The sequence below is a fragment of the Hylobates moloch genome, unplaced genomic scaffold (genome assembly GCF_009828535.3).
Source record: "Hylobates moloch isolate HMO894 unplaced genomic scaffold, HMol_V3 SCAFFOLD_15, whole genome shotgun sequence".
NCBI lineage: Eukaryota > Metazoa > Chordata > Mammalia > Primates > Hylobatidae > Hylobates > Hylobates moloch.
Genome location: NW_026652290.1, coordinates 32,816,274 through 32,840,642, shown reverse-complemented (window position 1 = coordinate 32,840,642; position 24,369 = coordinate 32,816,274). Strand labels below are relative to the sequence as shown.

Below are 24,369 nucleotides of genomic sequence, written 5' to 3'. Positions count from 1 at the left end.
CGAGATCACGCCATTGCACTCCAGCCTGGGGTACAAGAGCAAGACTTCGTCTCAAAAAAATAAAAATAAAAATAAGAGTAAAGCTATACACTTAGAAGAAAACATAGCTATAAATTTTCATAACCTTGGATTAGGCAATGATGTCTTAAATATGGTACCTAAAGCACAAGGAACCTAGGAAAAAAATTGATAAGTTGGAGAAAAGTTTTAAATTTTGTGCTTCAAAGGTATTGTCAAGAAAGTGAAAAGACAACTCACAGAATGGGAGAAAAGATTTGCAAATAATCTGATAAGAGTCTGTTATCCAGAATATGTGAAGAAGTCTTACGACTCGACATAAAAAGACAACCCAATCTAAAAATGGGCAGAGGATTTGAACATTTTCCCAAAAATACATTATACAAGTGGCCAAAAAGGACGATAAAAGATGACCAACATCATTAGTCATTAGGGAAATATAAGCCAAAACCACTTCACACCCAGTAGGATAGCTATAATCAAAAAGACAGACAATAACAAGTGTTTATGAAGATTTGGAGTTATTTGGCCCCTTGTACATAATTGATGGGAATGTAAAATGGTGCAGCTGCTTGGTAAAACAGTTTGACAGGTTCTCAAAAAGTTAAACGTTGGGCCGGGCGCGGTGGCTCACGCTTGTAATCCCAGCACTTTGGGAGGCCGAGGCGGGCGGATCACGAGGTCAGGAGATCGAGACCACGGTGAAACCCCGTCTCTACTAAAAATACAAAAAATTAGCCGGGCGTGGTGGTGGACGCCTGTAGTCCCAGCTACTCGGAGAGGCCGAGGCAGGAGAATGGCGTGAACTCGGGAGGCAGAGCTTGCAGTGAGCCGAGATCGCGCCAGTGCACTCCAGCCTGGGTGACAGAGCGAGACTCCGTCTCAAAAAAAAAAAAAAAAAAAAAAAAAAAAAAAAAAAAAAAAAAAAGTTAAACGTTGGTCTCTTCCAGGAGCTACCGCCAGAAGATGGCGGCAGCTGCCAAGTTGTCACTACTGGAGAAGTCCCTGGGACTGAGTAAGGGCAATAATAAATAAAGTGCTCAGGGCGAGTGACAGATTCCGGTTCTTCAAACAAACAGTGGTCCAAGTCTAACAGGATTGACTACTATAGCAGCTCATCTAGTCAAGCAAGCTAACAAAGAATATTTGCTGGGGAGTACTGCAGAAGAAAAAGCAATAGTTCAGCAATGGTTACAATACAGAGTCACTCCAGTAAAAATGATATCCACACACGGTTTTTTTTTTTTTAGACGGAGTCTCACTCTGTCGCCCAGGCTGGAGTGCAGTGGCACTATCTCTGCTCACTGCAAGTTCTGCCTCCTGGGTTCACGCCATTCTCCTGCCTCAGCCTCCCGAATAGCTGGGACTACAGGCGCCCACCAACCACGCCTGGCTAATTTTTTTGTATTTTTTTTATTAGAGACGGGGTTTCACCATGTTAGCCAGGATGGTCTCGGTCTCCTGACCTTGTGATCCGCCCACCTCGGCCTCCCAAAGTGCTGGGATTACAGGTGTGAGCCACCATGCCCAGCCCACACCTTGTTGAAGGATCTTATTTCATATCTTGAAGATAAAGTCTACCTTACAGGATATAACTACCTTTGCAGATATCCTATTGTACTATGGACTTCATCGCTTTATAGTTGACCTGACAGTTCAAAAAAAGAAGAAATATCTTAATGTGTCTCGCTGGTTTTGTCACATTCAGCATTATGCAGACATCAGGCAACATCTGTCTAGTGTTGTCTTCATCAAGAACAGACTATACACTAATTCCCACTGGAAGCTATCTGTGCCATACAGAAGATGTATTAAAAATGTTTTAAATGGAAAATGTATTCTGACCTCATTATTTGTTGAAGTTGATAGAATTTTTAAAGTGTCAACTTGTGTCTGAATGTTTTATTTGTTCTTTAGTTGAAGTTTTTTTGTTTTGTTTTGTTTTGTTTTGAGACAGAGTCTCGCTCTGTCGCCCAGGCTGGAGTGCAGTGGCGTGATCTCAGCTCACTGCAAGCACCACCTCCCGGGTTCACGCATTCTCCTGCCTCAGCCTCCCAAGTAGCTGGGACTACAGGTACCCACCACCATGCCTGGCTAATTTTTTGTATTTTTAGTAGAGACGGGTTTTCACCGTGTTAGCCAGGATGGTCTTGATCTCCTGATCTCGTGATCTGCCCATCTCAGCCTCCCAAAGTGCTGAGATTACAGGCGTGAGCCACTGCGCCCAGCCTTTAGTTGAAGTTTTGCAATGTTTTATGTAAAAATTTAACTGCTACTAAAAAAACAAGTAGAGATCAAGTTACGAAATTAACCTTGTTTTTAACAAATGACATTTATTTCAATAAAAGTTGCAAATCAGTGGTTTAATCTTAAAAAAAAAATAGGTGTCCTTTCAATGGTTGACATATTTGGCTATTTATTAACCTCTCTTTCATATCCTCAAATTTATTTTCCCCTTTTAGGTATTTATGGAAGTTAAGAACTGTGATTAAAAAAAAAAAAAAAAAGGCTGGGCACAGTGGCTCACACCTGTAATCCCAGCACTTTGGGAGGCCAAGGCGGGTGGATCACCTGAGGTCAGGAGTTTGAGACCAGCCTGGCCAACATGGTGAAACCCCGTCTCTACTAAAAATACAAAAAAAAAAAAAATTAGCCAGGCACGGTGGCAGGCACCTGTAATCCCAGCTACCCAGGAGGCTGAGGCAGGAGAATTGCTTGAACCCAGGAGGCAGAGGTTGCAGTGAGCCGAGATGGCGCCATTGCACTCTAGCCTGGGGGACAAGAGCTAGACTTCGTCTCAAAAAAAAAAAAAAAAAAATTCTGTGTGTCTACACTAGATACCCTTAGATGGCACATATAGGTTTGTGACCTATCTATCTCCAAAAGTTGAGAAACACACAGAAAGAGTTACAAACAAGCTATTATAAAAGATTAATTACTATACCTTGCTTTTATGAGGAAGGGAAAAGGCTTTTTATTTTTAATTTTTACACACAAAAACAGCCACAAGCTTAGGTTTTACAACTTCAGCCACAGGTCCAAAGGAAACTCAGAACTCAAAAACTCACCAATCTAGCAGCAGCTCCATCATGCACACACATTTTTTTTTAAATTTTTTCCCCTTCCTCCCTTCCTTCCTGCCTTCCTTTTCTTTGACATAATTGTGCTCCTAGTGGCAAGCAAACAAGACAAATAACCATAAAGAATGCCAGGAGCTTGCAGTGAGCCAAGATCGCACCACTGCACTCCAGCCTGGGTGACAGAGGAGACTCTGTTTCAAAAAAAAAAAAATCATTATTGAGCTCAGTGCATTGGCTCATGCCTGTAATCCCAGCATTTTGGGAGACCGAGGTGGCAGATCACCAGAGATTAGGAGTTTGAGACCTTAGGAGTTCGAGACCAGCCTAGCCAACATGGTGAAACCCCGTCTCTACTAAAAATTTAACCGGACATAGTGGCTCATGCCTGTAGTCCCAGCTACTCGGGAGACTGAGACAGGAGTATCGCTTGAACCCACGTGGCAGAGGTTGCAGTGAGCTGAGATCTTGCCACTGCACTCCAGCCTGGGCAGAGCAAGACTCTGTCTCAAAAAAAAAAAAAATTATTAACAGTTGATTTCCTGTTGTCTACCACCTGACAGTTCACCAAATCACCAGCCAATCCCAGGAAATGACAAGAGCCAGACCTCTAATTTCAGCGTGTTGTGCAGCAAATGGAATCTCTTAGATGTACCATCTCCATTTCTCCAACAAACTATAAGAAGAAGAAACTTATTTCCAAGATGGCTTTGGCAGGTAGAATGGAATCTTTTTGTATGCGCCATCTCAATTCCTCGAAAACTACAAAGACAAAGCACTTAGACTACTGTATTTTGCTCAAGAAGCTAAATGGAGTTGCTTACAGGTATTATGTGGTTTCCCAATAAATTATAAGTGCAGTTTCCCAATAAACTACAAAACTTAGACCTCTGTGCTTCTGGTATGTTCTTCAGCATGCTGAATGGAGTCTTCTACATCTGCCATCTATTGGGAACAGGCCCCAAGATCTGGCCATAAACCGGCCCCAAAACTAGCCATAAACAAAATCTCTGCAGCAAGGTGACATGCTCGTGATGGCCTTGACGCCCACGCTGGAAGGTTGTCGGTTTACCGGAATGAGGGCAAGGAACACCTGACCCACCCAGGGCAGAAAACCACTTACTTAAACCACAAACAATAGCATGAGCTATCTGTGCCTTAAGGACATGTTCATGCTGCAGATAAGTAGCCAGAGCCCATCCCTTTATTTCCAGGCATCCCTTTGTTTCCCATAAGGAATACTTTCAGTTAATCTATAATCTATAGAAATAATGCTTATCATTGGCTTGCTGTCAATAAATATGTGGGTCAAACTCTGTTAGGGGCTCTCAGCTCTGAAGGCTGTGAGACCCCTGATTTCCCACTCCACACCCTATATTTCTGTGTGTGTGTCTTTAATTCCTCTAGCCCCACTGGGTTGTGGTCTCCACGACCGAGCTGGTCTCAGCAGCCATCTCTCTCTCTCTTTTTTTTTTTTTTTTTTTTTTAAAGACAGAGTCTCACTTTATTACCCAGGTTGGAGTACAGTGGCACAATCTTGGCTCACTGCAACCTCGACCTCCTGGGCTCAAGCGATCCTCCCACCTCAGCCTCCTGAGTAGCTGGGACCACAGGTATGCACCACCATGCCTGGCTAATTTTTGTATTTTTTGTAGAGACGGAGTTTCACCATGTTGCCTGGGCTGGTCTCGAACTCCTGGGCTCAAGCATTTGCCTGCCTCAGCCTCCCATAGTGCTAGGATTACAGGCATGAGCCACTGTGCCCAGCCTACATCCACCATCTCACTTTCCCTCAATCTTCAAGTGCTAGACTTTGTATTTCCAGTATGGCTTTATGCTGACTTGAGACCCCTCTAAGCATCATTTCAATGCCCCAGTGAACCCTAACGTTTAGACATTTGCACATCATAGATATTGTTCAGCATAGTGAAAGGAGTTCCATACCTATACTATCTCAAGTTTCCAAAAGCTATAAGGGCTAGACACTGATCCTTCCACTTTATTGTTCACCTCTCGAAATGCAGCCCCTACATGCTCTAATAATTGTACTTCCCATATGCAGTTGACTGTGGTGATTTGAGCCTTTTAAACACAGGACCTGAATTTGCTTCCCCAACCTCCGCCCAACAAATTACATAAGCTGGATACTAGTATTTCCAGTCTGTTGTTCAGCACATGGAATGAAATGTCCTAGGTTCTCCATCATTACACCCTAACAATTTCAAAAACTGGGCTCTTGGCCTCCTAGTATGTGGTTGAGCATGTTAAAGGAAGTATCATAACAGAACTCTCAATTCCATAACAGACACAAGTGCCAGACAAGGCAACTTCCATTGTACTTCTCAGCACAGTGAAAAAATACACTATCTCTCTTTTTTTTTTTTTTTTTGAGATAGAGTCTTGCTCTGTGGTCCAGGATGGAGTCCAGTGGTGCTATCTCAGCCCACTGCAACCTCACCTCCCAGGTTCAAGTGATTCTCCTGCCTCAGCCTCCCGAGTAGCTAGGACTATAGGCATGCACTACGACGCCTGGCTAATTTTTTAATTTTTTTTTTTTAATAGAGACAGGGTTTCACCATGTTAGCCAGGCTGGTCTCTAACTCCTGACCTCAGGTGATCTGCCCTCCTTGGCCTCCCAAAGTGGTGGGATTACAGGCATTAGCCACCATGCCTAGCCCACTAGCTCATTTTTCTTTTTTTTCTTTTTCCTTTTTTTTTGAGATGGAGTCTCAGTCTGCCGCCCTGGCTAGAGTGCAGTGGTGCATCTCGGCTCACTGAAACCTTCGCTTCCCAGGTTCAAACAATTCTCCTGTCTCAGCCTCTTGAATAGCTGGGACTACAGGCATGTGCCACTACACCTGGCTAATTTTTTTGGTATTTTTAGTGGAGATGGGGTTTCGCCACGTTAGCCAGGATGGTCTCCATCTCCTGACCTCATGATCTGCCCGCCTTGGCCTCCTAAACTGCTGGGATTACAGGCGTAAGCCACCGCACCTGGCCCTAGCTCATTTTTCTAACAAACTGTAACACTTAGATACACTTCTCATGCCTCTTCGAGGATGCTAAATGGGTTATCACTTACCCACCAACTATAAAAGCTCAACAATTGGCCTTCTGTACCTTGCTCAACACAATGAGGAGCATCTTTAAATGGTACTGCCCCATTTCCAATGGGATGAGAGTGAGATTTTACTTCCAATGAGTTTTTCAGCCTATTGGATGGATTATCTTGAAAGACACTCCAAGAAACCACTAAAGGAAATACTTTATTCCACTATCGTGTTCACTGTGCTGAAAGGAGTGTTTTACTTGTACCATTTCACTTTACAACAACTATAAAAGCTATTGTACTGTGAGGGTTAATTCCAGCAGGCCTGAAATTAGCTTGCACTGTTTTGAAGTTCCTGCGTGGCAATGACCCCTGGCCAAGAGCATGAAGCATATTGATTAATAATGTTGCTTTTTAACCATCAGTCTGAGGAGCTTCAGGGAAACTTGTACTAGCATCAACTTTGCTTTTCGAAAACAATGAGATAAATGATTTGCACCTGATCTCAGTGAGACCCCTCCACCCCCTGCCACAGGGCTCTGCTGTTGAGGCTGGTTATGCCTTAAGACTATGCCTATGACCAGCAAAATATAAAAATCCCCAGCTGAGACTCCATTTTGGACCCCCCTGTTTCCGAGGTGTTCCCTGCACACATCAATGGTTTTTGATCCAACAGAGAAAGTGCATCCTGCCACGTTCCTTACAGAAATTAGGACAAAGGAGCTGGCACCTGACCTATCTGGCCGTGAATAGCCTTTGACTGAGATGCTTATTCTTTACTGCTTTTTGCTATATTGTGTCCTCTTGCTGTAACAAACTCTAGATGTTGGATCTGGTCAGTAATTTTTTAGCAGTGAAACCGTTTAACTTCCACTTAACGATTACACAACTGGCCAGGCGCAGTGGCTCACGCCTGTAATCCCAGCACTTTGGGAGGCTGAGGCAGGTGGATCATGAGGTCAAGAGATGGAGGCCATCCTGGCCAACATGGTGAAACCACGTCTCTACTAAAAATACAAAAATTAGCTGGATGTGGTGAAACACACCTATAGTCCCAGCTACTCGGGAGGTTGAGGCAGGAGAATCGCTTGAACCTGGGAGGCAGAGGTTGCAGTGAGCCAAGATCACACCACTGCACAATAGCCTGGTGACAGAGCAAGACTCGGTCTCCAAAAAAAAAAGGCAATTATATGACTGCACTTGTATATGTGTGTTTGATTCAATATTTCAAATGGTTTACATTACCTAAAATATATGCCCCCAAAGGCCATAAACCTATACCCCCATTATGTTGTTCAGCACACTGAATGGGGTCTCTTCCACGCACTGTCTGTGTCATGCAAGAAACTACAAGATGCTTGTACTTCCCTCAAGATTTTTGGCATTATGAGTTGACTTTCTTATGGGCACCATTCCAGATATCCAGCAAATTTTAAGAACTTGGCACTTACATTTCTAATATATTGCTCAGAATACTGAATGGAGGACAAGAGGTCAAGTGGTTTAGAAGCTGTGGTGTTGAAATATCATTTATAAGGTACTTACTGAAACTACCAAAAGTTATGGCAAGGATAGTGTAAAGGGAGTGACCGTGATGCAGGCACTGCATCTTCAGAGAATTAGGAGAGACTCGGGAGTTTCTACATGGCTGCAGCAAGCAGGGCTGGTCTAATCTAATGACATCAGGGTCAAAGCCAGAGACTTCAGAGAGTAGGGACAGAGGCCGGGCGTGGTGGCTCACGCTTGTAATCCCAGCACTTTGGGAGGCCGAGGCGGGCGGATCACGAGGTCAGGAGATCGAGACCACAGTGAAACCCCGTCTCTACTAAAAATACAAAAAGAAAAATTAGCCGGGCGTGTTAGCGGGCGCCTGTAGTCCCAGCTACTCGGAGAGGCTGAGGCAGGAGAATGGCGTGAACCCGGGGGGCGGAGCTTGCAGTGAGCCGAGATTGCGCCACTGCACTCCAGCCTGGGCGACAGAGCGAGACTCTGTCTCAAAAAAAAAAAAAAAAAAGATTGAGTAGGGACAGACAATGGTCTTAAGACAGCAAAGAGAATCTCACATCCGGGCCCAGGGACAGGGAGGTGAGTGTGGGAGGCATGGTTCGCCAAAGGAAAACCAGGGTGCTGTTACTAGAGTAGTGTGGTATGGATGCTAGCTGCTGGGTGAGTGAGTGCCAAATGGTCCAAAGTGCCAAAGTGGTCCGAAGATTGCTTTTTTTTTTTGAGACGGAGTCTTTCTCTCTGTTGCCCAGGCTGGAGTGCAGTGGCACCATCTTAGCTCACTGCAACCTCTGCCTCCAAGGTTCAAACAATTCTCCTGCCTCAGCTGGGATTACAGGCATGCACCACCACACCCAGATAATTTTTATATTTTTAGTAGAGACAGTGTTTCACCATGTTGACCAGGCTGGTCTCGAACTCCTGACCTCAAGTAATCTGCCCACCTTGGCCCCCCAAAGAATTGGGATTACAGGTGTGAGCCACTGTACCCAGCTGATGGCATAGAAGATTTCTGAGGGAGGTGAACTGGGGGGTCTACATGGTAGACTAGAGGCAGGAGGGGGAAATAAATTACAGGTATAGCTGTAGACAGAGCTGAAAGGGGTAGGGGACAGGGGTAAGAGGACAAAGAGAAGCAAGGTGTGGGTTTAGACATAGGGTCATTGAGGACTATGTCTTCACACATTTCATTTGTGTGTGGCCTGGCACGCTCCTATGGGTCCTTCAGTTGGAAGCCTCAAGTCCTGTCACTGATGTGTTGAACATGTTTGACACATAGATTGTGACCACAATGCCACTTTACCTTGGTTACAGCTCTTTCACACTTGAATCAGTGGGGGTGATCTTCCCTAGCCCTTAGACGAACACTGCTGCAGGCCTTTAACATTCTCTCTTTTTCTTAGGTATTAAACAGTAGGGGCTCCTACTTGTAACACAGAGTCTTAGCTGACACAGGAGACACAGTGGGCATTGGAGAATGGGTTCCAGGTAAGTGTCTTCTTGTTGAAGTTGCACAACAGCCGTGGAACTAGTTATGTAATATGGGGTCGGGGTTGTTTTTTGTTTGTTTGTTTGTTGCTCGTATTTTCCTACACGTAGTCTGATCACTTGAATAATTAGGACATTAAATTGCAATATCATTTGGATGCACAACAAGTACAAAATTAACATTGTAGAGCTGACATCCCACAGTTTAGCTAAGTTTTGGCATTTGCGGATTTTTTTTTTTTTTTTTTTTGAGTCAGAGTCTCACTCTGTCTGCCCAGGCTGGAGTTCAGTGGCATGATCTCGGCTCACTGCAAGCTCCGCCTCCAAGGTTCAAGCCATTCTCCTGCCTCAGCCTCCCGAGTAGCTGGGACTACAGGCGCCCGCCACCACGCCCGGCTATTTTTTTGTGTTGTAGTTTTAGTAGAGACGGGGTTTCACCTTGTTAGCCAGGATGGTCTCGATCTCCTGACCTCATGATCCGCCTGCCTCGGCCTCCCAAAGTACTGGGACTACAGGCGTGAGCCACCGCGCCCGGCCTTTTTTGTGGATTTTTAAAAGCACAATTGCAACTTCTTTGACACTTCTATCTTCAAGAGGTTGGCCTTGAACCTCTATGGCTCCTCCCCATGAGGGTGGGGTTGTGACTGCTTCCATCAAGAGAGTAGGGTGGAGTTATGTGACCTCCGAGGCTAGGACATAAAAGGCCACGAAGCTTCCTCCTTGTTTACTCTTGCTCTTGGAGTCCTGAGTTGCCGCGCAAGACTTCCAGCTACTCCAAGGCCACCATGGAGAAGCCTCATTTAGGTGCTCCTGTTATTCTGCAGCCCTAGTGCCCAAGTCATCCCAGTGCAGATGGCAGCTATGTGAGTGAATGAGCCTTGAGATCGGGGTTAGCCAACTTTTTTCTAAAGGGCCAGATTGCATGGCTTTGTGGGCCACATAACCTCTGTCACAATTACCAACATGAATGACTGTGTTTTGATAACAATTATTTGCAAAAAGAAGCCATAGGCCTGCAGGCTATAATTTACTTTACATGATTCTAATCCCCAACCATTTGAGCCTAAGGTCCCAGGCAGATACTGAGGAGCAAAGACAACCTATTTCCCCAGTGCTCTGTCCAAACCTCCAATCCACAGAATTCAGGAATCTAATAAAATGGCTGATATTTTACTCCCACTATGTTTGGGGTGGTATATCAAACACCGGTAGATAGCTGAAGAGTATTGTGCAAGGCAGGCCTCAACAAGAAAGTGAGATTTGAGCTGATTTGGAGGAGAGCCAACTGGGAAGCTGTGTGTCTAGGGGAAGAGCATTTCAGGCAGAAGGAACAGCCAGTGCAAAACCTTTCAGCGGAGGAGTGCTTGGTATATGTGAGCAATAGCAAGGAAATTGCAGGAGAACAGCTCTACTGAGGTGTCCTTGGCAATCTTACACATCTCTCAAGGCCATGTAGGCAAGGTATGATCACGGTCTGACCCAAGTCTTGTTGGACTGCCCTGTGATTTCCCCTAAGCAGGGATAGGTAAGCCTGGTGAGGAGCCACTGTTAGGCAGTTTCCTATCCCTACCTCACAGGAGACTGCTGCAAGGCCATTTCTCTTCCTTCTCCAACGTTTCAGTTGACTGCAGGACTTTCCATATCCCTCCCTCCACCTCCCAGCCCGCTTCCCTCCAAGCATACAGCAGCAGGCTCCTGTGAAGTCTATAAAACTGCTTGGTGTAATTTAGACTTGGCTACTCAGCGGCAGGGCTCATGTTGTCTTATTTATTTATTTATTTTTGTTAAATAATGTAGACCAATAGGATAACACCGACCCTTCCAGTTTGGTGTTATCCTGTGGGCCTAAGGATGCGTGGAGCTGACACCACACTGATTTTGCTTTTGCTGTTGGTGTAAGTAATAACCTGTCTAAACCCATCTGGGCTGCTTGTCTCCTTCCCATAGCCGAATCTACGGGAAATGTCCAGCCAGTGTAGGGGTCAAGGGACCGCTTGGTGAGACCAACGTAAGTGGAAGAGGCGTAAGGAGATGAGGCCAAAGAGGAAAGGGGACCAGGTCACATAGAACCTCGTAGACCACTGCAGAACCGTGGCTTAGGCAGAGACAGCAGGAACCATTGATAGGTTTGGGGAGATTTGAGCAGAGGGACATGATTTGGCTCATGTTATGTTGTTAAAAGGACCACATTAAAATACATTCATTCTAAAAGTGTTACCTTTAAGAAACTATGTATATAAATTAAGTTACTGTTGCCATTATTAGTGTAAGTAGTTACATTTCTCTTACGATTCACTCTCTGCTACTGCCTCTTGGACCGTGCACACCTTGTGGAGGTCCATGAGAGTAACGTGCTGTGGTTCCCCCTCTTCCCACTCCTGCTCTGCACTTTGTCATTCACGTTCATCTCCCTCCTTGAGTGTCGCCTCTCTCTGGCTTGTCACGGAGCCACGGCAAAGCGTCCTTCCCCAGGAACCCCTCCCCCCGGGGCGGTGAGCTCCTCGATGCCAGGGCCGTGTCGCGCACCTCGGGCCCGGTACCCAGGAGGCGCTGGGCGGCGAGCGGAATGGATGTGGAGGAGCCCTCGGCAGGGAGCGCTGCCGCCGTGGCCTTGGCCTCTGGGAGCGGCGCTGCCAGGGTTTTCTGTGTCAGCCAAGCCTGGAATGCGGGGGCGCCTCTGGACACTCCTCTTGGGTCTGGGGGCTGCCTCGGGCATCCTCTACTCCTCTCCCAGCTTCTGTCCTTCCCTATCTCCCACCTACACGTGTGGGGCTCCGGACCCGCGCAGCGGCCAGAGCCGTCTCTCCTGCGGACCTCCAGTCCACCCCTCCCCTTCACTTCTCTTTCCAGCTCCCTCCGGGTTTCTCAGCCCCCTCTCCTTCCTCTCCGCCCCCTTCCCCGCCGTCCGCCCAGCGGTGGCCTTCGGCCCGCCCCTCCTCTCTAACCCCCTCCCTTTCCCCTTTACGCCCCTCCTCCCCCTCGTCCTCCCGCCCCCTCCCACCCCAACCTGCTGGGCCCGCCGGGAGTCGCCCCCCTGCCGGCTCCTCTCCTCCAGCCCGGGTCGGCCTCGGCTCGGCCCCCGGCCCGTCCCTTCCAGCCCTCGGCGCCTCCCGCCGGCCGCTTGGCTCCGCCGCTCGGCACTCACTGCCGGGGCCGCCTGGACAGGGAGCTTCGCTGGCGCGCTTGGCTGGAGACAGGGCAGGTTCGGGACGTCCATCTGTCCGTCCGTCCGGAGAGAAATTACAGATCCGCAGCCCCGGGATGGGGCCGGCCCCGCTGCCGCTGCTGCTGGGCCTCTTCCTCCCCGCGCTCTGGAGTAGAGGTGATTGCGCCCGGCTGGGGACCAGGCGAGGGGGTGGGGGCTCCCAGGAGGAAGCAAGGGGCTCAGGGGAGGGAGCGCGTCCACAGGGGCGCACCTAGCTGCTGGACAAGTTTGCAAACACCCTCCACCCACTGCGGTGCCAGAGAAGGGGGCGTAGGCGAACCTACGGTCCACTGACCGCGGTGCCTCAAGCGTCCCGAGGGCACCCAGCCCGGCTTGTGGGTGCGCATCGTGGTGAAGCCGGGTCAGGGTCGGCGTTGCAGCCTCCCCTCTTCATCGCGGAGGAGGAAATCGAGCTCGGCCGGGCGCGCTGCAAGTCCCGAAGTTCCTGCGAGTGGAACATAGGTAGCAGGTCTGGTCTGGAATGCGACGAGAACTTTCCACTAGAGTTGCATGGTGGGGCCCCGCTCTGGCCGGAGTTCCGAGGGACCGGCGCGGGGCGAACGAACGGGCTGCGGGAGTCGGAGTCGCAGTCCGGGAGCCGCGATAGACCAAGGCCGAGCGTCCGGCCAGGGAGGGACGGCAGTCCTGGCTGCTCCCAATGAGCCCTTAAGGGCATTATTAGTATCCCTTTTTAGGGGCACCCAGAGAGTGTGGGAAAAGGGGAGCATTCTTTTCACTCCTGTTATGGCAGAACAGAACTTACAGTGCTCGGCAGCGTTTACGTTTGTCTGGATGCAGCCAAGTGTTGTTACAGGCTTGCTATTTATTTATTTGTTTGTTTGTTTGTTTATTTATTTATTTATTTATTTTTGAGACCGAGTCTCGCTCTGTCGCCAGGCTGGAGTGCAGCGGCGCGATCTTGGCTCACTGCAATCTCCGCCTCCCGGATTCAAGCGATTCTCTTGCCTCAGCCTCCCGAGTAGCTGAGACTATAGACTCGCGCTACCACGTCCGGCTAGTTTTTGTATTTTTAGTAGAGACGGGGTTTCACCATGTTGGCCAGGATGGTCTCGGTCTCTTGACCTCGTGATCTGCCCGCCTTGGCCTCCCAAAGTTCTGGGATTACAGTCGTGAGCCACCGCGCCCAGCTTGTTCCAGGCATTTTAATACAAGATGCTGGATTGATAAGTGGAGGCAAGGAAGGCCGGTTTCATTATGCTTTTTTTTTTTTTTTTTTTGGAGGCGGAGTCTCGCTCTGTCACCCAGGCTGGAGTGCAGTGGTGCAATCTCAGCTCACTGCAAGCTCCGCCTCCCGGGTTCATGCCATTCTCCTGCCTCAGCCTCCCGAGTAGCTGGGACTACAGGTGCCTGCCACCGCGCCCGGCTAATTTTTTGTATTTTTAGTAGAGACGGGGTTTCACCGTGTTAGCCAGGATGGTCTCGATCTCCTGACCTCGTGATCCACCTGTCTCGGCCTCCCAAAGTGCTGGGATTACAGGCGTGAGCCACCGCGCCCGGCTCATTATGCTTGAACAGCTTATTTGGGGAGTGAGTGATGAACAGATTTCAAGTTTGATCGCTGATGCACTTCTTGAGGAGGCTGGAATAAACTTACCAGGCTTTACCCAAAAGAAAAAGAAAGGGGAAAAATGCTAAATAAACACATTCCAAGTATTTTCTCTTAGCTAAAAGGTTTCTATTTCCATTCAGCATGTAGATTTTCTCTCTTTGGATCGAGAATGCACTTGACTAGCCTTCACCTATTATAGTCAAAGATGTTTTTTAGGAATACCTGGAAAGCTCAATTTATAGTCAGGTAAGTTACTTAAAAGTTCTTCCTTTGGGATTTTCCTTTGAAAGCTCATTTACTCAAATGAAAAATTCTTAAACAATGCACCCACTTTTTGCACGTTAAATTACATAGGCAATTTATAATTTGGGGCAACATAGCAATTTGAAACAAACTTTAAGAGCCAAAAACCAGGCAAAGAACTAAAGCAGTTCTGTCCTCCACTGCCCCCCCCCCCCCCCCCCCCACCCCACCAAACCTTCAAAAATTCCTCAGCATTTCTGCCAGGCCCATTTTTAATAATCTGCTGCAAATCTGTTGTATGTTGCTACCAGTGAGAGCTGGCCATGAATAGTCTTAGAGGTAGTGAATGTGGTGAGAACTATGGAGAAAGTAATGGGAACAATAGGTTTGTGTTAAATACTTAAAAATTGGAGTGCTATTGTTTTTCTAAATTTTTAAGACGCTATAATAACAAATTTTTGTAGCTGACAATCAACTTTAATCAGACAATCATAAAAAGGCCTTTTAAAATCCACCCAGCTGGAAGAATGAAAAGTTTCACCAATTGTTCTTCTTGCACTTTTTTTTTTTTTTTTTTTTTTTTTTTTTGAGACGGAGTCTCGCTCTGTGGCCCAGGCTGGAGTGCAGTGGCGCAATCTCGGCTCACTGCAAGCTCCGCCTCCTGGGTTCACGCCATTCTCCTGCCTCAGCCTCTCCGAGTAGCTGGGACTACAGGCGCCCGCCACCACGCCCGGCTAATTTTTTTTGTATTTTTAGTAGAGACGGGGTTTCACCGTGGTCTCGATCTCCTGACCTCGTGATCCGCCCGCCTCGGCCTCCCAAAGTGCTGGGATTACAAGCGTGAGCCACCGCGCCCGGCCCTTCTTGCACTTTTTGCTTTTTGTTTTGAACTTTAGCTGTGAGATGTCTGATAGTTTTACATCTCACCTTGTGAAAAGCTTAAAGAATGGGATTCTCACTGGCAGAATTACAGCACAAAGGAGTGCTGTATGAAGAAATTGAACACGGAAATTAGACTCTTCATCTAATTTTAAGATTTTCCTATTACACATTGTGGGTCTGAGTGCTTTGCTGACCACACAGGGGAGACAGAGAGAGAGAGAGAGAATGAGAATGTGTGTGTAGATTCTACACTGTAGGAGTATAGAAGAATGGATAAATAAAATTTAAGCATCACTTTAACCCAGGAATTCCCCTCTGCCTTCCAACACACATAGACACCACACGTCTCACAAAGACATGCACACACAGAACTGGAACTGCCAAACCAGGAGCATTTCGAGGCTTTCCAGTCTTTCCTTTCTGCTCAGTCTCTGATGGGGGTGCCATTGAGCAGCAAAATGAGGCAAGCGGTGGCTCTCTGAAGGGCCAGGGAGGGGACGGAGCAAGATAAATATAAATGTGGATAAAAATGAACGCATTATGAGGACTTAGCTCATGATGAGGCTGTGTGTGCAGCTAAACTCAACCCTTAGAGTAAATTAGGCTTTTGAGATTCTTTAATGTTAATATTTCTCTTCCAAACTGATATTGTAACATGTATTCCAGTATATTACAAACATCTTCCCAGAGGGAACTTTTAAGTTGTTCTGTTGCTTGTGGGCTTTATTCCAAAGGCTTCAAATGCTTTTTGAAAGTACATGGTGCATATTTTAAAAATGAATACTTTTAAGAAAATTATTCTGACTCATTAAAGTGCTGAGTGGAATTCTTTTCTTTTCTTTTCTTTCTTTTTTTTTTTTGGCAGGGTCTCATTCTGCCACCCAGGCTAGAGTGCAGTGGCACCATCACGGCTCACTGCAACCTCAACCTCCCAGGCTCAAGTGATCCTCCCACCTCAGCCTCCCGAGTAGCTATGACCACAGGCACATACCACCATGCATGGCTAATTTTTTATTTTTTGTAAAGACAGGGTCTCACTATGTTGCCCAGGCTGGTCTTGAACTCCTGGGCTCAAGCGATCTTCCCACCTTAGCCTCTCAAAGTGTGGGGATTATAGGCATGAGCCATCATGCACAGCTGAATACAATTTTTAAAAAATTAACAATAATTATGTTTTTTTGTTTTTGAGATAGAGTTTCGCTCTTGCTGTCCAGGCTAGAGTGCAATGGCGCAATCTCGGCTCACCGCAACTTCCCACCTCCTGGGTTCAAGCAGTTCTCCTGCCTCAGCCTCCTGAGTAGCTGGGATTACAGGCATGTGCCACCACGCCTGGCTAATTTTGTATTTTTGGTAGAGACAGGGTTTCTCCATGTTGGTTAGGTTGGTCTCAAACTCCCAACCTCAGGTGATCTGCCTGCCTTGGCCTCCCAAAGTGCTGGGATGACAGGCATGAGCCACCACGCCCAGCCAATAATTATATTTTTAAATCTTAATTTTGAAATAATTTCCAGATAATTGTAGGAGAAGGGCCAGTGAGTTACTAGTCAGCATTGGTCAAGAAGAGGTTCAATCTTTTTATGCCTGTGAATTGGGAACATGCTGCCGGGTAGAAAAACTGAGCTGGGACCTTGAACACACGTGTGAAACAGCCACTTTCCATATAATAGCCAGAATGAGAGTTTGGAAACGAATATGATTGTGTTTTCCACTTGAAAATCTTCCAGTGGCTTCCTGTTCCCTACTAGAATTTGCAGAGACTCACAGCGAACCTCTTTGACCCATTTCCATTCACTTCCCTCTTGTTCCCACCACTCCAGCCACCTGTGTCTTCTTTCTAGGGCCTGAGCAGCCTTTGCAGTGACTGTTCCCTCTGGCTGGAACCTTTTCCCCAAGATCTCAGCATGCTGGCTTCTTCTCATCCTTTGGGTTTCAGTTCAGAGGTTCTCCTTGAGAAGCCTTCCCCAATAACCACTCCCTGCCAAAGTATCATACGCATACACCCCACTGTCCCTTAAATTTAATTTCCTGATAATGCTTCTCACAACCTGATCAGTTCATTCCTTCCTTCCTTCCTTCCTCCCTCCCTCTCTTTCTCTCTTTATTGATAGTCTTGCAATGGCACATTCTCCGCTCACTGCAACCTCCGCCTCCCAGGTTCAAGCGATTCTCCTGCCTCAGCCCCCTCAGTAGCTGGGATTACAGGCACCTGCCACCACAACTGGCTAATTTTTGTATTTTTAGTAGAGACAGGGTTTCACCATGTTGGCCAGGCTGGTCTCGAACTCCTGACCTCAGGTGATCCGCCTACTCGGCCTCCCAAAGTGCAGAGATTACAGGCGTGAGCTATGGCACCCAGACTTACCTTTTTGTTTACTCGTTTTCCTCCACTGTCCCCCCACTACAAGGTAAGCTCCTGGTGGCAGGGCTGCTGTCTTGTTCACTGCTAACACAGCATGGAACTCATATGGGTGCTCAGTGAGTATCAGAGCACAGCATGAAAGAACCAAGCCCCTGCGTGTCTTGCCAGATGCTCCTCACCCTTCTCTTTTCCTACTGGCTTTTCCAGAAACAGAATTGCTGGAGCTCCCATGCCCTCACATTCGGGGCTTGGTTAATAGAAAACAAATCTTTTATTTTGCTGTGATGCCAATGTGATTTCATTACTGGAGGAGCTAGTCAATTAAAACCAGATAGATTTTTGGACTGTATTAACCCCAAACATATTTTATATTGTCCTAACTATTCCAACTAGAAAAAAAAAATGTCAGAAGGTAATTTTTCATGTTAAACACAGTTCTAACAACTCCTTGCTCAGTGACAGGTAGCTCTGGGTGCCTTGACTTTGGCCCTTGTCATTAGTTTAATCTTAACCCAAAGCACATGGCTCTGAATTGGTATGTGTCTCAGCAGGAGGTTAATTATTATAAAAACTGAAAGGGGGCTCACACTGTGTGAGGCACACTATGCCTCTGGGGACTGGAATGAAAGTGTTAACCGGCACTGGCTTCTGGGGCTTTGGGGGTGGTGGTTAACTTTCAGGACCTCTGTTCCTTTTTGGGTACAGTGGGAGGCTCTATTTCGTAGAATTGTTAGGAGGACGTAATGAGCTAATGGCAGGTGATATGTGCTTAAAATATATTTGCCATTATTACCAATGGTTCTCCTCCATTCTTCTGAACTCAAGTTTGGGGGAAATGTTTTTCCTAGACAAAAGGTGTTGGGAGGAGGGTTCTTTTCTTACTGAAGTGTATCCTGAATGGTCCACCCTCCATTGTTCAGAATGCTTTGGTGAAGGGGCCCTCCAGGGTCGCCCTAGAGTGCCCAAGTTCTTTGCTGCAGCTCTTTAGGTTTTTGTTTCCTAGTAGTTTGAGCAAAACCCACCCAGAACCAAGCAGTTCTCCAGAGAAGCAGGGCCCGCCCTGACTGCCACTCCCCTCCTACCCCTGCCCCCATACCTTCCCTTATGGAGTTCAATCTTGACATAGTACAGGAATAGCTTCCTGTCATTTGCCTCTCAGGAAGGTATAAAAATGAAGTCCAGTTCCTGTTCAACTTTTCCCACATAACTCTTTTCCAAACTGGGTGTGGTTTTTATTTTTTTATTTTTTATTTTTTGTATTTGTTTTGTTTTAGGGTTTTTGAGTGTGAACATCCAGAAAATTCTTTTTTTTTTTTTTTTTTTTTTGAGATGGAGTCTTGCTCTGTCACCCAGGCTGGAGTGCATGTGGCGCGATCTCGGCTTACTGCAACCTCTGCCTCCTGGGTTCAAGCAATTCTCTGCCTCAGCCTCCCGAGTAGCTGGGATTACAGGTGCCCTCCACCAGACCCAGCTAATTTTTGTATTTTTAGTAGAGACGGGGTTTCACCATGTTGGGCAGGCTGGTCTTGAACTCCTGACCTCGCGATCCACCCACCTTGGCCTCTCAAAGTGCTGGGATTACAGGAGTGAACCACTGCACCTGGCTCAGAAAATTCTTTTCCTTTTTACCACATCGAGCTAGGTTTTCCCAATGAAGTCAGTTGGCTGCAACATAGAGAAAATGAGGCTTTGGTTCTTAGAGTAGATTCCATGCAGGCATGAGTATGTGTCCGCAGGTGGTCTTGTAGGAAATGGAAAGGGCCATGAGCCCCAGGTGCACTCCTGGCTCCTGGTGCTTCCGGCTTAATGGCATGGGCGAGCTAGCCCTCAGGTGCCTGGGAGGGAACCCTGATTACTCTCCCTGTGGCACTCTGGGCATTGGCTAACCTGTGACCAGAGTTAAACCAGTTCCCTCTCTTTTCATTCTATGTCTCCCACTCCTGCCTCCAGCTGAAGTGCTAAAAATGCAGCCTGGCAGGGGCAGAGAATTCCATTAGGATCAGCAGGCCCCTTTTGGAGAACAAGGATACTAAGAATACCTGCCATCCTGGCACTTCCTCCCTCCTAGGCCTTAGTTTTCTCTGTCTGAACCATGGCTGTTGAACTGGGTGAAAGATTCTTAGCCACAGGAAGGGAGGGCCTAGATCTTCCTTAGTTTTGTGAGACTCTGCAGCTGGACAGCCCTCCCTTCATGGGAGCTGCCACATTTTCACTCTCGGGGCCTCTGTCAGGCACCAGGATCTAGGGACATGGCCGGCATGTGAAACTCTGGGCTGCTATGGCCAGGTCACCTCCTCAAGTCCTGGTGTTTCAGAGTGATAAAGGAAGAAAGGGTGATTATGTCGTGAACATTTCATTGAGAAACCTACACTCTGTCCTTTTTTTTTTTTTTTTTTTTTTTTTTTTTGACATGGAGACTCACTCTGTCACCCAGGCTGGAGTGCAGTGGCGTGATCTCAGCTTACTGCAGCCTCCACCTCCTAGGTTCAAGCGATTCTCCTGTCTCAGCCTCCCGAGTAGCTGGGATTACAGGCACCCATTACCACACCCGGCTAATTTTTGTATTTTTTAGTTGGGACAACGTTTCACAATGTTGGCCTGGCTGGTCTCGAACTCCTGACCTCAGGTGATTGGCCTGCCTCAGCCTCCCAAAGTGCTGGAATTATAGGCGTGAGCCACCGTGCCCATCCAGAAACCTACACTCAATTCTAAAGCATTTTATTTCATCCTTCTTGGCTAGTTCTTCAATTATCAGTGCTTCTTTCACTCAATGGTAAATGGATTTTCCATGAGTCTTGGAGGTGGCAGGCAGGGAGAAGGGGCAGAGGGAGAGAGAAAGAGAGAACAGATGTTGGCTTTATGTTTGGAATAATATTACACCAAAAGCTAAGAACATTTATATTTGTGCTTAGAGAAACCCCATTTCATTTCAGAAGCTCAATGCCTGGATTTTTGTGCCAGCACATTTTACACTTGTATGTTTCTCCTTGTACTCTGTGCCTTCCATGTGTTTCTTTTTTTTTTTTTTTTTTTTTTTTTTTTTTTTTTTTTTTTTTTTGAGACGGAGTCTTTCTCTGTCCCCCAGGCTGGAGTGCGGTGGCGCGATCTCGGCTCACCGCAACCTCCACCTCCTGGGTTCACGCCATTCTCCTGCCTCAGCCTCCCGAGTAGCTGGGACCACAGGCGCCCGCCAACACGCCCGGCTAATTTTTTTGTATTTTTTTAGTAGAGATGGGGTTTCACCGTGTTAGCCAGGATGGTCTCGATCTCCTGACCTCATGATCCACCCGCCTCGGCCTCCCAAAGTGCTGGGATTACAGGCTTGAGCCACCGTGCCCGGCCCCTTCCATGTGTTTCTGTTGGTCCCTTCAAAACAAGATCCAATCATCACAGGGTTAGTGCTCTGCCCTAGGTCACTCCGGGAGGGGTCCATCCTCTGGATTTAGATCTCAGGTTGGCACTTATGCAAATGCTTTCTGACAGATCCCTTTGTGTAATCTGCTTTTTCTTTGAGGATCTAGATACCTCAGCATTCAGGGACAGTAAACATCTTAGAACTTGCCTTAGCTGTGGTCTTGCCTCATTAGATACACAAAGGAAAGCCTTGTTTATTTTGGAGAATGAATTGTTTTGTTATTTTAAGCCTTAGGGCCTTGTGGTTAGAGCTACCAATAGTAGACTGGCTTCATTATGGTTTTGAAAATGATCACTTTCACAAGTAAGAACAGGCTGTCTTAGTGGAGAATATTAGAACAGAGACTCAAACGTAACTGAAAGTTGTTTTCTGTCACTGTGCCGCTTAGGGAATTCTCAGTGAGGTGATAAATATTCATGGACTCCCTAAGTGTTGTGTGTGCCTGGAGGCCAGTTTTTCACTTGTTCCAATTAATGGCAGGCTGCCTCCACACAGGAAGTGAAACCAGACTTTAAGCCTTTTTACAATTCTGGCACATGATTTGAAGATTTGGTGATGAAAACAATGTTCTTTGAAAGTTTTGGAGCAAATAAAAAAAAGAAGCTTTTTAGATTCACTCTTAGTTTAAAAAATAACCACTTTGGGAGTTGAAAGATGTAAGTTCTCATCCTAGCTTTGAGAGGAACCTGCAGGGACAACTGGGGTATAGTGTCTCCTCCTTCTAAAACTCCACATCCTCACTTGTCAAATGGGAAAGCAGATGGATGATTCTAGGCCCCTTTGGGGCAGAACACTGATTCCATCTAAAGGGGAGAGGTGGGAAGGTATACTTTCTCCCATGCACTTTGGGACACAGAGCCTCAGCCTGAGTTTGACCCTCAGCCCTGTGCATGACTCTGGGTGTGAACATTCTTAGGCATCAGCCCAGAAATGGAGATGGAGCTCGTGTGAAGAGTTTCATTAAAAATGAGTGATGCAGCCAGGCATGGTGGCTCATGCCTGTAATCCCAGCACTTTGGGAGGTCAAGGTGGGTGGATCACCTGAGGTCAGGAGTTTGAGACCAGCCTGACCAACATGGTAAAACCCTGTCTCTACTAAATACAAAAAATTAGCCAGGCGTGGTGGCACATGCCTGTAATCCCAGCAACTTGGGAGGCTGAGGCAGAAGAATCACTTGAACCCAGGAGGCGGATGTTGCAGTGAGCTGAGATTGTGCCACTGCACTCCAGCCTGGGCGATAACAGCAAAACTCCGTATCAAAAAAAAAAAAAAGAGTGATGCTAGTGGGTTCTTTGCTGTTGACAGTTGCCATTCCCTGCAACCTGGGCTGTCTGTTCCTCCAGGAAGTACCCCCTCCAACTCTATCTGGGGCAATAGAATAGTCTGGAAACATGGAGGTATATTTCTGAGAATATTGGATCTCCCCAAACGCATATGACCTCTTCCTGCTAAATCTTCTGGGAGCATGGGCTCTTGGGTTCTGAGAGGCAGAGGGATGGACTAAGCTTTTTCAGGGGTGGATGGAGTGGGGCATATCCCCCCCAAGGGGGAGCAGCAGAATCTTCAGGATCAGGGAGAATGATGTTGTTTTCAAAAGTTTATTCATTCAATATTATGATGTCATTTTATAATTGGAAATTTAAAAAATATTTTGTGATATAAACTGTAGAATGCAACGCTCTTAAATATTCTGGCTGGGAAGATAAGGATAAAGACAATGATTCATGACAGGGGTTCTCAACAAGAGGTATGCTTCAGAACCACCTAGGGCCGGGCGCGGTGGCTCACGCTTGTAATCCCAGCACTTTGGGAGGCCGAGGCGGGCGGATCACAAGGTCAGGAGATCGAGACCACGGTGAAACCCCGTCTCTACCAAAAATACAAAAAATTAGCCGGGCGTGGTGGCGGGCGCCTGTAGTCCCAGCTACTCGGAGAGGCTGAGGCAGGAGAATGGCGTGAACCCGGGAGGCGGAGCTTGCAGTGAGCCGAGATCGCGCCACTGCACTCCAGCCTGGGTGACAGAGCAAGACTCCGTCTCAAAAAAAAAAAAAAGAACCACCTAGGATGCGTTTTCACAAGGTGGAAGCTCAGGTTCCCAGGACCCGTGGACTCAATCTTTGGGGCTGTGGCCCTGCCTTGTGTATGTCCAAGCCATTCTGTGCCACCTCTTTCATTACACTCCACTGATGCAGTATGTCTGATGTCTGATTCTTGGGGAGTGGTGGGGAGCCTCTCTCTTACCCCATCCCAGGAGGGGTATGTATCAGAACCTGGCCATTGAGGGTAGGAATAAGCTAATTATGCTTATCCAAGGAAGGTGGCCAGTCCTGGACAAAGTGAGAATGTTGAGCTGGATGATTCATTAAGCCAAGTGCCCTTGGAATTTTAGGACCTGTTGGTGGAAGGAGATACAGCTGATCAGGTGGGCCAGCCAGTAAATAGTAAGGCCTTTCTTTCCCTTTTTACCATTACATTTTTTCCTCTCACCTACTCTTTATACTCACATCTTATTATAAAATATTTAGGATACACAAAAGGATATAACAGGTAATAAAACTCACCTGTGTACTCACTACTTGGCATAAGAAGTCAGACATTAACACTACAGTGGAAGTCCCTGGTCGTTCCTCTCTCCAGTGTCATCCCCTCACTCCCACCCAGAGAAAACCATTATCCCACATTGGGTGTTTCAGTTCCCATGCGTCTCTTTGTCCTTCGACCATGATTGACATGATTATGTTGGTAATACTCTATAGTGTCGTTTTGCACCTTGTCAGTTGGGGTTTACATTTGATTGCATATAACAGAAAACCTTACTTCAGTGGCGTAACCAAAAGGGGAGTATTTTTCTCATACAACAAGCAGTCTGATGGCAACCAGGTTGGGATTAGACAGTGGCTCCATGATAAAGTCAATGACCTGGCTCTTGGCTCTGACATCTATAGTGTATGCTTTTAGAACACATTGTTCCTTAATTGGCTGCTGTGCTTCTGGGCATTTCATTTGCATTACAGGCAGAAAAAAGCGGAAGGGAAAAGGACAAAAAGTTTCATATCAGCTGAATCTGTCCTTTTTATCAAGAAGGTGACTGGAACATCTCAACAGCAAAAAACAAGCAATCTGATTAAAAAATGAACAAGTGATCTAAACATATGTCTCAAAAGAAGAAATACAAATGGCTAACAAATAAATATATGAAAAAATGCTTAACATCACTAATCATCAGGGAGATGCAAACCAAAATTACAAACGGGTTTCATTTCATTGCATTTAGGATGGCTACGTCAAAAAGGCAAAAAATAACAAATGCTGGCAAAGATGCAGAGAAAAGGGAACTCATACACTGCTGGTGGGGATTTAAACTAGCACAGCCACTATTGTGGCAGGCCAGGTCTCACTAATGCAGGCCTCTGTAACAACTGTTTCAGCACTGAGTGGTTAAGTTAAATATTAAAAGCTAATAGAGCCAGTGCCCTCATACAAAGGCTGAAATGTAATAAAAGCCCACCAGAAGTTTTGCCCAGGCCTTTCCTGGGCCTTGAAGCATGACAAGATAATG

General features: G+C 46.8%; 1 protein-coding gene and 1 pseudogene across 1 annotated transcript in view; both read left to right on the top strand.

Moving 5' to 3' along the window:
• Window positions 1–984: 984 nt before the first annotated feature.
• Window positions 985–1,915, top strand: LOC116484199 (eukaryotic translation elongation factor 1 epsilon-1-like; annotated as a pseudogene).
• A 10,252-nt stretch (window positions 1,916–12,167) lies between these two features.
• The window catches only part of MERTK (MER proto-oncogene, tyrosine kinase), a 129,096-nt gene continuing 116,894 nt past the window's right edge, over window positions 12,168–24,369 (top strand). The window contains exon 1 of the mRNA XM_032179101.2: window positions 12,168–12,457. Within this exon, the coding sequence (XP_032034992.1) occupies window positions 12,397–12,457 (61 nt within the window). The 5' untranslated portion in view covers window positions 12,168–12,396. The remainder of the gene's footprint in view (window positions 12,458–24,369) is intronic.